General features: G+C 32.6%; 1 protein-coding gene across 3 annotated transcripts in view; it reads left to right on the plus strand.

Moving 5' to 3' along the window:
- rn (rotund) overlaps positions 1-15,264 on the plus strand; it is a 1,149,518-nt gene that overhangs the window by 1,068,853 nt on the left and 65,401 nt on the right. For 2 of the 3 annotated variants that reach the window (XM_069846927.1, XM_069846930.1), the window contains exon 6: positions 12,871-12,951. The exons of the other annotated variant lie outside the window; for it this stretch is intronic. In XM_069846927.1, the coding sequence (XP_069703028.1) occupies positions 12,871-12,951 (81 nt within the window). The remainder of the gene's footprint in view (positions 1-12,870; positions 12,952-15,264) is intronic. 3 annotated transcript variants of the gene reach the window in all.

Here is a 15,264-nt window from a genome sequence, read left to right on the forward strand (position 1 = left end):
ATTTTGTTTTTGATTCTTCAGATGAAGGCGTGTTCAAACAACAATTTGACATCAATAACTCAGTTAAATTTTCATTTACGTCAATATTTCTCCGGTTGGGCAATAGGCCTATATTAATACATCTTTTTGCAAGATCGTGTTTTTTTGTTGTATTTACAGGTATTGTTGCTAGGCCTTGAAAGTTAGAATCCCACACAGAAACTTGTTTTTAGGTAAACGATTCTTTATAAAATAAAACTATACTGAAATAGACTCATTACAGTGCATTTATTGTTACTTAGTTACCATTACAGTATAGTTTTGCGAAGGCTTTGGAATAATATTGCTCTGAATTTTCAATGCAAAATATATTGTATTTGCAATTTTAAAAATATGATAGTGCAAAAAACGTTGTACAATACACGTTTGTGAAGTGCATTACAAAATTCGGAAAATTGAAAAACTCGCTCTGTTCGTTTTACAAACTTTTCCTCGATTTTGTAAAAAGCACTTTCCAATCTTAACACAATATTGTGTGTGCGTTACTCTTATCGTTTGCGAATTACGATATTTCGAAGTTTGCTAAGATTTCGTTTTACTAAAATAACAACGTGCCAGGAACTACATTGATTTTTAGCACCGAAATGTATATTGCAGAAAGACTGTATTTCCGTCAAAATGTGGAGATCTTTTTTTTTCCTCTACGTCCATTCGTTCGTGATTGTCAATTGTTTGTTATTTCAATTGTTTTTTTCCCACCTACAAGTAAATGTTACCTTTCGTGTCTCGTCTCGTTTTCTTTTTAGTCGACATCAAAATTGACCAACTGCCAGCAGTAAATTAACCATTGATAAACAATTGCATGTGTGTTTTCGTTCTTTTGTTTTTAGCGCCTTCTGTTGGTTGTTTCCGTATCGCGCTGGCGGCTGATGTCAGCCGAGAGCGCCTAGGTTTTCAAACATTGTTAGACTTCTGTAGCTATGCTGCTTTATTTATAAACAAGTGACAAACTAATACTCGTAGCGCTATCTACAAGACAATGAAAGTGATATACACTACAAGATACACGTCGATACTTATTATTTGCTTTCCTTCGCTGTTTTATTACATTTCTTGCTTCCATACGTGTAACTGGAATCTTTATGTGGTAGGATGAAATAAAGTACGTATACAGGGTTTTTCAGAATTAACGCATAATTGTAATTAAAATTGAATGAGGGGATTATGGACAAAAACTGTAAAACGTTTATGAAAACAAAATAGTTTTGAGACTATTGTGCGAGCAATAATATCACAGTCTACTATATACAGTCGCGAAGCTATGCAAACATGGGTAGTTGCCCACCACTAGGATCGCTACTATCGCCTCATCATCGCAGATCTCTCTCCTAGCAGCCGACAAAATTTGTTACACTTTCGTTGTCGTGTTCTTCTGGAAAAATTAACACCTTCCTTCCATTATTGAAATATTAAATGCATAAAGTTAATTTATTATTTTAATGAAGTGTATTAAATTCCACCATACACTCGAAGATACCAGCAAGAAATAAGTTAATATAATTTTTGTTTGTGCAAAACTAACTGAAATTTACTATAATAGCTTCACTCATTCAAGATTATAGCGATAATTAACTATGAAACCAATAAATATTAATTTACATTTCTCTTTACAACAATAATATTGGAAATATGAATTAATGGAGTAACTTACGTGTACCGGTACTTGTAGTGTAGGCTTACGTAGTTAACAAAGTGGGATGAGGTTAAGCAATAATAATCACACCAGAATTGGAAATAAAACGTGATCAATAAATTTTATTGTAACAGACTTTTTCTACGTCTCTAGTAACGCAACAAATAAAAATAACAATAAAATTAACAGCTATAATTAAAAACATATCCTTTGAAGAAAAAAGTAGGCCTAAGCAATAATAATCCCACCAGAATTGAAAATAAAACGTGATCAATAAATTTCATTAAAAAAACTTAATTTTTCTACGTCTTTAGTAAAATAACACATAAAAATAATAACAAAATTAAAAGCTAGAATTAAAAATATATCATCTGAAAAAAAAAAGTAGACTTAACCTTTATTTCTCTGGAAATTTAGCAGCCTAAGTGACAGAACTTTAACCGGTATCTAATGTCCTTTCGGTTAGACTGAAACATTTCATTGTGAAATTTAAGGATATAATGCATTCTAACACTCACAAAGAACTTCAAATTAACAGTTTTGTTTCTGCACAGCATTCTTGTGGAAACCCAGGAACCTTTCTGAATCTTTTGGAAATCGGAAAAAGGATAACTCTGGCCTCTTTCTCTTACTGTTGCTACAATTTATAGCACTATTATTATTCCAATTATTATATTTTAGCCATTAACATTTTCATTAAAACCAATAACGAACATTTCACAAGCATCAGTGTGAAATACGCAACGAGCTAGCACCCTATGGAAATACGACACAGTCCAAAGTCGACCATGGACAGTCTATTGTTTCTAGTTGCTAACCACTTGGAGCGCTTTATCACGAGATTTGCAAAAAAACACCTCAAGCTTCGCGACTTTATATAGTAGACTGTGATAATATCATGGAGAATATTTTAAAGTTTTTTTTTAAGTAGGAAATTTAATTCTGTAGTCACAGTTTTAATAAATAAGGAGGTAAGTTTCGAAGTAAATCCCGAAAAAAATAAAGTAGCCTATATGATTATGTCTCGTGATCAGAACATAGTACGAAATGGTAATAGTATAACAACTGGAAATTTATCCTTTGAAATGGTGGAAAAATTAAAGTACCTTGGAGCTACAGTAACAAATATAAATGACATACGGGAGGAAGTTAAACTCAATAAATGTGGGAAATGCCTGTTGTTATTCAGTAGAAAAGCTTTTATCATACATTCTGCTCTAAAAAAAACTGCAAGTTAGAATTTATAAAACAGTTATATTAGTTATATTACCGGTTGTATTGTACGGTTGTGTAGCTTGGACTCTCACTTTGAGAGAGGAACAGAAGTTAATGGTGTTCGAGAATAAGTCGCTTAGGAAAGTATTTGCGGCTAAGAGGGATGAAGTTACAGGAGAATGGAGAAAGTTACATGGCGCAAAACTGCACGCATTGTATTCTTCACCTGACATAATGAACATTAAATCTAGACGTTTGAGGTTGGTAGGGCATTTTGCACGCGTGAGTAAATCCAGAAATGCATATAGAGTGTTAGTTGGGAGACCTGAGGCCAAGACGTAGATGGGAGGATAATATTAAAATGTATTTGAGGAAGGTGTGATATGATGGTAGAGACTAGATTAATCTTGCTCAGAATAAGGACTGTTGACGGGCTTATGTGAGGGCAACATGAACCTTTGGATTCTTTAAACGCCATTTGTAAGTAAGTAAGTAAGTCACAATTTGAATAATCTGTGTACAAAATAATGGATTGTAGTTATGAAAATAAAACAAACGAATTTACGATTAATATTAATGTTAACCACCAATAAAAATTTGTAAAACGTAGAAACGTTTCATTCGAATATCATCTATACTAATAATAAATCTGTAGCCGAAATTTTTCTGGTAATTTTCGATTTTCCAAAAATAATTGGTCCTAACATATATAATTAACCACCCTGAAACCGAAAATCGCATTTTTTTTTAATTTTTGTTTGTATGTCTGTCTGTCTGTATGTTTGTTACCTTTTCACGCGATAATGGCTGAACGGATTTCGATGAAAATTAGAATATAAATTAAGTTCGTTGTAACTTAGATTTTAGGCTATATGGCATTCAAAACAAATTATTTAAAAGGGGGGTTATAAGGGGGCCTGAATTAAATAAATCGAAATATCTCGCTTATTATTGATTTTTGTGAAAAATGTTACATAACAAAAGTTTCTTTAAAAATAATTTGCGATAAGTTTTATTCCTTGAAAAATTTTGATAGGACTGATATTTAATGAGATAAATGAGTTTTAAAATTAAAATAACTGCCATCTAAGGCCGTGTAATGATTTAAAAAACAAATGACTTCGTCTATAAGTGGCCTTGGACAGCAACAATCGAAAGCTATGAAAGATAGCCTACAGAGAATGTTTCTGTGTTTGTATGAAGTAATATCGGAAGCTAAATTAACCGATTTGTATAATTAATTATTATTTCATCATTGGAAAGTGTAGTTTCTCTAGATGGACATAATTCTATAATGTTATTACAGTAACTTCTGATATAATATAACGTAATGTAATATAATATAATATAATATAATATGTAATATTATATAATATAATTTAAGTTATTTGAAGGGTTCAGAACCATAGTGGGCCAAGCGCCATTTACTGAATACGTAGAAAACAAGGGTTAAAATTAAGTTACCATAATTCAATGGAAACCTATAACAAGTCAAATAAAATATACACATTAAATGTAAATGATGTCAATGTTCATTAAAACTATGGTTGCATGTAATAAAAATTAAGAAACATGTTAAAGGAATTGTCATTGCACAAATGAGTGTCTCTGGACCAAAATGATCGCATTTTAATTATTTGGATGCAATTTAAATTAAGTAACATATTAAACGATTTATCCTTCTATCAAACACGAATGTTCCCTGGATCAAACGTCCTATTTTAATTATGTAATTACTTTATATTTATTTCTAACGGGTGCAGCGGAGCGCACGGGTACGGCTAGTTAGTAATAAAGTGAAAAAAAAAAAACATTCTTATGTAGATGTATTTGTTAGGAGGCATGTGGAAAGCGATATTTTCCGCACTCAGTGCAGTAAAACTTACTTTCGTTGTCAGTTTTCTTATCGAAAATGCTGTCTTTTCACACGTTCGTAGAAAAGAAAATGCATTTTCAATTGCTTCTTTCAAGACCTCAACTCTTGTAATGGATAATGCAGTTTTGCCCACAGTGTACGTTATTAACTGTCGTATATACATATATTTTGATAAAACCATGCGCTTTTCCCTGAATTTTTGAGTCTTTGAATCTGAATCAGTTTTTTTTTTTTTTTGCAGTTTAAAGAGTTTGTGCCCCCTACAATGGGAAAGTAAAATTAATTACTGTAATTAAATTTGAAATCACCTGGGCTTCGGTTATAATCTTTCCCGGGCTTCGTGTGTTAAACATTTTGCCGATATCGAGGCTAGCTAAATATCCATGATCCTTTCTCAGAACGGCCTTAGGGGTCCAACAAGTTTCCTATTCAAATGAGATACTTTCTCTGGACTGAAGTATTGGAAATAACCTTTCATTTACACGTATTACGGGGTGAAAAGAATTGCTCACTTTTTTGCTTATAAAATATGATCACCTGTTACAATGTAATATTGAATGTAGAATTAATGATTTCGTACCTGACAATCATATGTAGTTAACGTAGGTCTTTATTGTGCCAAAGTCACATTAGAAAACTTATGCCCAAGTAGGCCTACTATATTTACAATTAAATTTATGGGCTATAAGTATAACTATTCAACTTGGAAATGTAATAAGCGTTTTAAATACTCTTCCCGAATCCAGCCCTCTGGACGAACTCTTCCTTCTTTAAAATTTAGTAAGTATTCTGTGTGCGTAAGTTTATTTACTATAAATAAAATTTTATAGCGCGAGTAATATTAACATTATTTGAAGTAGAAATGTTTATGGTTCTTTGTTGACCCTATTTTTTTTTTGTTTAATTTTTAATTGTAATTTATGTGATACTGAAATGTTAAAATACGAGATAGTAGCAATGAAAAAATGTTACAGTTAGATGTAATTGCACTAAATTAATGTAAATTATGTCGATCATAACAATTTTTGCTTGCCATGTAAACCAATATTGGTCAATAAATGATACGAATAATAAAATATTTGTATGAAGAAACATCAGTTTATATATACGAATCAACTTTAAGCTTCAGACATGAAATTGTAAATTAGGGGTCAGACAAGGATGTCCATTGTCTCCCCATCCTTTTTAACTTTTATATAGACAATGTTGTTAAGGAATGGCAATAACAGATAAGATAAAGGATGGATAGAACAGAGAAAAATTCTCTCCGGGTCCGGAACTCGTCCCCGGGTTTTCAGCTCTACGTGTTGACGCTTTATCCACTAAGCCACATCGGATTCCAGTTCCGATGCCGGATCGAATCCCCTCAGTTTAAGATCTCAGTTCCCTTTGGGAAAACTGAGAGGTCGAAGAAACTGTGTACTTTAACCACAGTCTAGTGTATATAGTCACGAAGCTCAATACGTAGTAAATATGCATCTATAGATAGTTGCTAACCACTAGGGTCGCTAATATCGCCTCATTACAGACAATGCGAAATAGTACCGGCACAGTCTATTGTTCCTAGCACCCTCACAACTCAAGCTTCGTGACTGTGTATACTAGACTGTACTTTAACTATGATATCCGTCGGTACATGAAACATGTTCACACGGCTAGTCTTTCAAATTTAAAAACGAACCTTTTTATATATCACCTGATGACATTAATTATAATATATTCAGTTACTTCAAAAATGTGTACCATTTTCCTCATACCGAGCTGATTTATTACATTGGAATCAAAGATAAAAAAAAATAGTTTCTAAAACAAATTATTTCAAGAAACAACTGACATTACAGTGTGTTACATATAAAAGCTGGAGAGAACCTATAAAACTATGGAAATAAGTGTATTATTTCTTCAGAATAAAGATTTAAAATAACTGTAAAAAATAAACTAAACAACTAATTTCTTTTTCACTTTTATTATTGTTGGTATTATGACGTTTACATAACCCAACAACTACATACAGTGAAGAGATTGTTTTGGTGTGAATACGTCTTTGTTCGAGGTAAAATAGATGAGAAATCAAACATTTTTAGCGTAACATGAAGTTCAAGATGTATCCGCTAGATGATGCACATTCCAAAGCGTATGCATGCTGCTATCTGTCGAGTGTTGAGTAATCTATTTGCAAGTTAATATCTGTAAGCGACGAGAAACTACCATTATCTGAATATAACACAGCGCATAATAGCTTTCAAGGAATCTGCAAAATCTGGATTCATAATTATTGATCCCTCTGTGCGGTTCTAAACAAATGAGGAACAGCCGGCTGAAGTGGATAAGAAAAAAGAAAAGACCATATTATACAATCTCATCATTCTCTATTACCTCCAAAAATACCGGCTAAAAGAGCTTTAAGTAATCGGATTTCTGGTTGGAGCAAGAGGTACCGCTACTCTCTTCATGAAAGATATGTTTAAGAGGCTTGAAATACCTACGTCTATTATTCCGATTGTAAACTTAGCTGCATTGAAAGGATCAATTGCGCTGCTGAAGCATCACCTATATTTAAAATGAAACTAAGTTCATTAACCCTCTTTACTTTTTCATAATATTTACCTCTCTCTCTAAAACTAGGTATATTTCCATTAATCCAAAAATGTATTTGCAGCTCTGTACTTGTAGGATTTTCATTTGTCAAAACAAAATCAATGGTTCAATGAACTTGTAAATATTTATATGCTTAAGGGGTTAGGTGCAGCTTACAGCAGTAAAATTTTTGGAAATATTCAACATTTTTTTCCTCCATTACTGTATCTTGTACGAAAATGAAAATTGATATGTATAAAATACTATCCATCTGCTATATGAAAAAGATATTTTTAATATAATTTTTTTTTTTTTTTTCAAATTTCAAAATTTCAAAGTTCACTGTGCAGTGATGAAACGTTTCCCTCATAACTCATAAACCTTTTGAGTTATGAGGGAAACGCTTTATCACTGCACAGTGAACTGTCACCATTTTGAATTTTGAAAAAATAAATATAAATAATTTTTTTAATCGTAAAAATATTTTTTCGTATACCAGAAAGGTAATGTTTTACACATACTAATTTTCATCATTGTGCAAAATGTAGGAAAAAAATGTTCAATATTTCCAAAATTTGATTGCTGTAAGCTGCACCTAACCCCTTAAGTACTTTTTGTCCCTATGTGACAGCTCACGAATTGTGAGAAGATTTCTAAATTTCATGGAGGTTATTAATAATAAAAATGAACTACGATAAAATATTAAACATTAAAGAACCATATCTCTACATATAAAAAACAACCATATAATAGAAAATAATAAAACGAAGACGTATCCACGCAATGTCCAGGATTCAGTGAATCCCCTGTTACTTTTTTAAAAGTGAGGAACTCTGCTATCCAGATCTTCTTGATTCTTTTGGTTAGGGCTGGGCACCGGGAGCGAATCCAAACTCTAAACGGGGACGCTTAATATTCATCCGTGACAGCATCAACGCTGCGCGGTGTTCTGCGGGGGAAAAAAGTGATTACAGAGAAGTCATATGGCTCTCCGTGAGAGAGTAGAATTCTCTCTTGGTGCCCAGCCCTGCTTTAGACCCGTAACACACTTGCAGAGTTTTCGCCAGCGAGAAATGTGTTGCGAGAAAATAAAACAATTGATAACATGGATTCAAATGGACGTCCACACACTGGAAGAGATTCTCGTTCGAGGCAAAAACCTCGCGCGAGTTTCTCGCTGGAATCGGTAGCTCAGCGAATTTTCTTGACATATTTATCAAAGATGTTTGACATTTATACTCTTTATGACGGTTGAATGTAGAAAAAGATATCGCAGGTGGCGATGAACTGTATTGTCTTTATTTGAAAATGAGGAAAGATGGCTGATAATTGCAGTCAGAAACTAATCGAATTTGTACGATGTCACCCGTAGGCATATTTATATGATACACGGGATGAAAACTACAAAAACACGAAACTTAAAGAAGAAATCTGGAGACAAATATCAAATTATCTGAAAATAAATAGGGCTATATTTTATTTTGATGAGATTTAATAGTATTAATTAAACATTTTAAATGTACCTATATGTCTTAACAGTTTACATAATTTTATTGAGAACATAGTAAAGAATCCTCTATCACATCATGAATAGCAAAAATCTGAGGTCTATTCAACCTGTAACAATGCCAAATCGAAACCAGTGTCCAAAACTCGCCCTTATTTTCATAAGATACAATGTGATTTTCAGATATTTCTGGCTTTAATTTTAGGCCAACTTTTTCTTTCAACTAACAAAATATGGTCATGTAACTCTATTTCCTCATCATCTGAATACTCAGATTCAACATAGCGTTCGTACGTAGTTTGTAAAGTACGACAATATACTTACAGGTTATATATTTAAGTACGAAAATATACGTAAATACATAACCTATAATATTTCCCCAATGAGTGATTACTATAATCAGAAAAATGCTTTCTGCATGAAGGCATGATCATAGCGAGGTGTGATCTGTGATAGCGAGAACTCGCCAAGTGTGTGGAGGAAGGCTCTTCGCCTCTTTCTCGCAACACATTTCTCGCTAGCGAAAACTCTTCAAGTGTGTTACAGGCCTTAGGAGGACAGACGCTTGTACAGGGACATCACTTTATTTTTACCAAAATTTTTAACATTAACCTGGCTATACTCGGAAACACTGTTGCACCCTTCCATTACAGGAGTTTGATGTTGCTAGTGCAATATGTAAACAAATCATTTTACTAGGTATAGGAGGAGAGAAAAGTAGTGTATCCATTTATGTTGTAGGGAAATACGATATTACGATTTTCAGTTTGATCATCACTTTTACGGAATTTATCAAAATACAGTAACTTTTTTTTTTCAAAAACTCAACTTTTCAGGCGGCTGTGTTCATTATGTAATGTCTACTTTACTTAGCATATTAATTATTGGTGTTAACATACAATATAGAGAGTGCACTTAAATCGAGGGGGACATAAGTAAAGGGCTGTAAGTGCACTTAAGTTACTTTTGAGAAAATGGGGTTTAAATATTTAAGCGTTCTTAAAATCGGTGAAATTTTTTTTAAATTTTAATGTGTGATGCGATTAAAATATCCCTTTGCCACTAAAATTTTAGATACTTTAGCTTACACTGGATGCACTTAACTCATGTTATTACAAATGTCACTAGCATTCCTTTGCTTCTAGCCACCTCAATTCAAAAAAAGCTAATCTGAATTTTTAAACAAGTTGCTGAAAATGGTTGCCGTTCATTACAATGCAGGCTTCAATTCAGTACGCATAATATTAAAAACATTTTGAAGCCTATTCTCTGAAATTGAATTTATCGTTTTTTGAATATAATTTTTTAGTACGATATTATTAATGTAGGTTCTTTCTTCTATAGAAAACGCAATCGTATTTATGAAACACACTATACACTGCAGTGTTTACTTCACTGCTTGAAGACTTCGAATGCAACAGCGGCCGTAAGTTTGTGTGTCTGACGGGAGCAAGGACATTAGTGAAGGGGTAGGAGTGAAGTACATTCAGAAATGCAGGTACAATAAAAATGCAAGTAAAAATAAATGATGTCCCTGTATAATTTTTCGAAAGTAATAACAAATCTAATATTTTGTTAGCGGAAAAAAAGACTTTGACAAGCACTAATGCCTAACAAAGAATGGCACAAGTATTTCAGTAGTGTAAATATTTTTCTTGTCCTTGTGTTAATTATATGCCTCATACTCGGATTAAACATTTAATTTAAAAAAAATCTGGAAGGCCATTCTGAAGAACAGATTCAGCGTTCTTGACTCCAACAACTGAATGCATTCTTTTGTCTCTTGACAGAATCAGCTGTTCAGAAAAAGAAATGTAATTAGAGAGTCGTGACAAAAGGGGAGGTGGAACTTTTTTTTCCTGGAATCGATTCAAAATCTCGAACGAGGACAGTAAAACATGACACAGAGTGTTACTGCTGTCCATCGGCCTGTCTGTCCTCTCTCATCCAGTTTGTCCCCGTGTCACGCAGGGTAGCTTGTGTTGTAACATTGGCAGGTTTTGTTTTATAAAAGATCGAACGCTATTACGTATTACGTTACCTTGCTGTTGTGGGCAGTGCAGTGATGAATTTGGAATTTTACCTACCCCTAGACGTATTTTAGTGCTAGATCTAAAACCCATCCAATTTCTTTCAAATGAGATTTAATCAGATTCTGTAAATATAAAATATTTGTGTGTACAACTTTTAAGACGTAGATTTAACGCTGTGTCGAGGTGAAAGCCTCAGGTTCGAATCTCGATGTGGAAAATTTATGTCTTTCGTTTCTCAATTGTTATGTACGAACGTTTACAGGGATATGAGAATCTTCGAAGATTGGATGGGCGAATAAATGGGTGGATGAATGGACTCCTGTCTGGATAAATGGATTCTTTAGTGTTAATGATAGTTCCTTAAATAATTAATTCCTTCACAAATTCATTCTTCCCTTTATTTATTCATTCTTTCATTGTTCTTATAATTAATTCAGTCATTTTTATTAATTGATTCATTACTTGTCCAGTAATTTATTTGTCCATTTTCATATAGTTCAGTCATTAATTTTATTGTTAATTAATTTTCTTATTAATTCACTTAATTGTTCATTCATGCATTTTTTAATTCACTCATTTCCTTAAATGTTCATTCATTCACTTTTATTAGTTCCTATCCTTATTAATTTGCCCATTTTTTTTAATGTTCATCCGCTCATTCATTTCTATTCACTCATATCTTTAATAATTTGTTCATTTCTTTAAATATTCAAATTCACACATTTCTTTAAATGTTCATTCAATCATTCATCATTATTTATTCTTTATTCATCAATATCTTTATTAATTCGCCATTTATTTAAATGTAAATTAATTAATTAATTCGTTTTCTAATTATCCCATTTATTTAAATGTTTATTCATTCATCATTATTTATTATTTATTCATTAATATCCTTATTAATTTGTCCATTTCTTTAAATATTCAAATTCACCCATCCATTTCTTTAAATGTTCATTCACTCATTTATACAGCATTATTTATTTTTCATTCATTGATATCATTATTAATTCGACATTTCTTTAAATATTAATTAATTCATTCATTTTCTAATTAGCTCATTTATTTAAATGTTAATCCATTCATTCATCATTATTTATTATTTATTCATTTATATCCTTATTAATTCGCCCATTTCTTTAAATATTCTTTCATTCATTCACCGTTATTAATTTTTTATTCATTCATATTCTTTTTAATTCGCCCATTTCTTTAATATCCCCTTTTTCCTTTTTTCATTTTGTTACTAATTTTCCAAAGTTTCTTAGCTCTTCATTATTAATTGATGTCTTATTAATTCACATTTTTAAATTGTTAATTAATTAATTCATTCATTTTATAATTAATTCACTAATTTCTTGTACATTCACTAATTTATTCATTTTCCTTGCGAATTAAGTCATTTCTCTAATTGTTCATACATTTCATCGTTATTTCCTTACTTCATTCATTTAATTATTTTGCATACATTGAGTCATTTTCTTATTAATCCATTTCTTTGATTGTTTCTTCATTTCTTAGTTAATCTTTTTATTAATTCACTCATTTGCAGAATAATTATTATTAATTAATTTTTTTATTTTCTCATTAGAGCACCTATTTCCTTCATTGTTCCTTAATTTATTCATTCTTTTAATAATTACTTAATTTATTTTTCAATAATTCGTTAATTAATTAATTAATTAATTCAATGTGGACAGTAAGTATGAGCTTTCTCCCATAAGGATTCCTCTTTTCTTGTCAATTGAATCCTTTTCGACAAAAGTATTTTCCATTGTATACTTGTTTACCCTCATCCATCCCACTTTTAAGCAGATACTGTAACTTTTCACAGATTACGTTCTAGTACAGTTTGTATCAGTGAATTTTGCACATAATGTTCTGTGTTGCTGTACATATATTTGCATGTCTGTCTGTCTGCCTGTCTGTTCGTGTTTTAATCTGTTGTGCTTGTTATCTGGAGTCTGATTGTCGTACGTCTTCCCGGCAGGTGCGTGGAAGGAAGAGGGGTGCGGGCGCCAAGGGGCGAGACGGCCTCTCCTGGCCGGGCATTGACCACGGCAACCCAGAGGTACCGTACACAACCCCTGCTGCTGCTACCTCTGCTCTTGCCCTATATACAGTACTTACCTTCAGCTTTCCGAATAGAACTGTACACAGACAGACATGCTATTAGCATAGGCTTTTATTGTAGAGTTGTTGCAGACACTTCTCGACGTGTGTAAAAGATCGTGACTGACTACTTAAGTCGGATACTTAAGTGAATTAAAAATGAAACTCGTGTTGGCATTTCTTCCACAAACAAACAGCATACGAAATTAAAAATTCACGTAAAATAAATTTATGGTTAACCCAAAATTATTTATTCTGATTATTAATAAAACACACACAGTCTTACTAATAAACTGTGTATAGTTTTTATACGAGACTTATGCAGAGTTGAGACAGAAAACGTTACTAATAAACCGTGAATAAGCCATGGACGTATAAACAGTCTGTAACTATACAATGGGAATTGCTTTGCAGTAGTTATACACACGAAACCCCTTGTTTAAGCGTTGTATATAGAGAAAAAATGGCCACCCCTCTAACAGCTGTTCGTATCGGCTGTCATTTTATGATGATGGTTACCTTGTAACCACAGAAGAACAAACCAAAGATCATAGAATTATTAGAATAATATTGCTGTAGCTTGTACTCTTTGACCAAAATGTAGTGTGGTAATCGATTATAGCCAGTTGTACTATCGATATTTAACACGCCACACTAGAGCGCTCTACCGGATGCAATAGAGAACCTCAGATATTCTATTACCTTTCGTAACGAAGTAATGACGTAACTATGACGTAGCTGTGTAACAGTTATACTGTTATACACGACGTATGTAGTGATTTATTAGTAAGGAATTTACACACGACTTATAAACGAGCTACTCAATGTATAAGTATAAGACAGTTAAACGTCTGTATATAGAGTTTTTATTAGTAAGACCGACAAAGTCTTTTATACCGCATTATTTTCATTGCACCCATACTTACTCTAAACAGTATATAGTATTACGGTCTTACTAATAAAAATTCTTATACAGACGTTTAACTGTCTCAGACGTACACAGTGAATAGCTCATTTGTAAGTCGTGTGTAAATTCCTGATTAATAATCACTATATACGTCTTGTATAACAATACTACTGTTACACAGCTACGTCATAGTTTCGTCATTATTTTATTATGAAAGGTAACAGAATAACTGAGATTCTCTATTACATCCGATAGCGTGCGCTAGTGTATCGCGCTAAGTATCGATAGTATACTGACGTTCAAATATATCTGACCTGCAATTTTATGATCGTGTAAGCGAACTTCCTAACCACGGGATAAGTCAGAACCAAAGATATAATAAATTGACAACAAACTTGGAAATAGTTCTGCTAGTTCTCAATAGGTGGCGCTATTATTGAGACGGGTAAAAATGTTTGGAAAAATTGTGATATACAGGATGATCCGTTTGGCTGTAGATAAAATAAAAGCAACGTAAAACATTTACTACTGAACTTTATTTGTTGAAACTTCGTGCATACAACACTGAAAGATGGGAGATTCCTCAGAGCTCAACAGAATCCCCATTGCGCGTTGTGCACAATTCATTCAGCCCATGTCCGTTGTAACATAAGAGGGGTGATTTGTTGAAAAACTTGAGTAATTTTTAATCTCAGATCATCAATGTTCCTGGGTTTCTGTGAATTGACAATGTCTTTAACAAAACCCTACACGAAGAAGTCAGGAGGGGTTAGATCTGGGGAGTTTGGGGACCAAGCCAAGGGATAGCTGCTTCTCGTACTGTGTTTCGCCTGCGACCTCCTCCATTTTTTTTAAACACAGAATCTGTTTTTACAAATGTTCGATACCACAACATTATGGAATCGCGTTTAGGTACAATACGTACACCATATTCACTTCGAAATTCTCTTTGAACTCTAACACTCTCAAATTTAGCATACCAAAGAACACATTGTTGATTTGTAGTAGCCATTTTAATCATCTATGATTTTCATTTGTCCTTTCAGATTGTCGTATTGTTGATTGCCGTATTATGGAAACTCCCATCTTTTAAACATAATACAACCAGCAAGAAATTTTTCCTACTATCATACTAGCTTTATGAGAATAAATTAATATTATCCCTACCCAAACGGATGAGACTGTAGATTAAGTATAATTTTTCCTCATAGGTGACAGTATCAGAGGTTTCTGGCTAAAGCTAGTGCTTTTTACAATCATTAGGCCTAGAGGGGGATGGAATTTTGAATTCTATAATATGGGTATATTTATATACTATTGGCAACACTGACTTATCTTCGCCATCTATTAATAGAAGTAATAACT

Source organism: Periplaneta americana, chromosome 15 (assembly GCF_040183065.1).
Source record: "Periplaneta americana isolate PAMFEO1 chromosome 15, P.americana_PAMFEO1_priV1, whole genome shotgun sequence".
NCBI classification, from domain to species: domain Eukaryota; kingdom Metazoa; phylum Arthropoda; class Insecta; order Blattodea; family Blattidae; genus Periplaneta; species Periplaneta americana.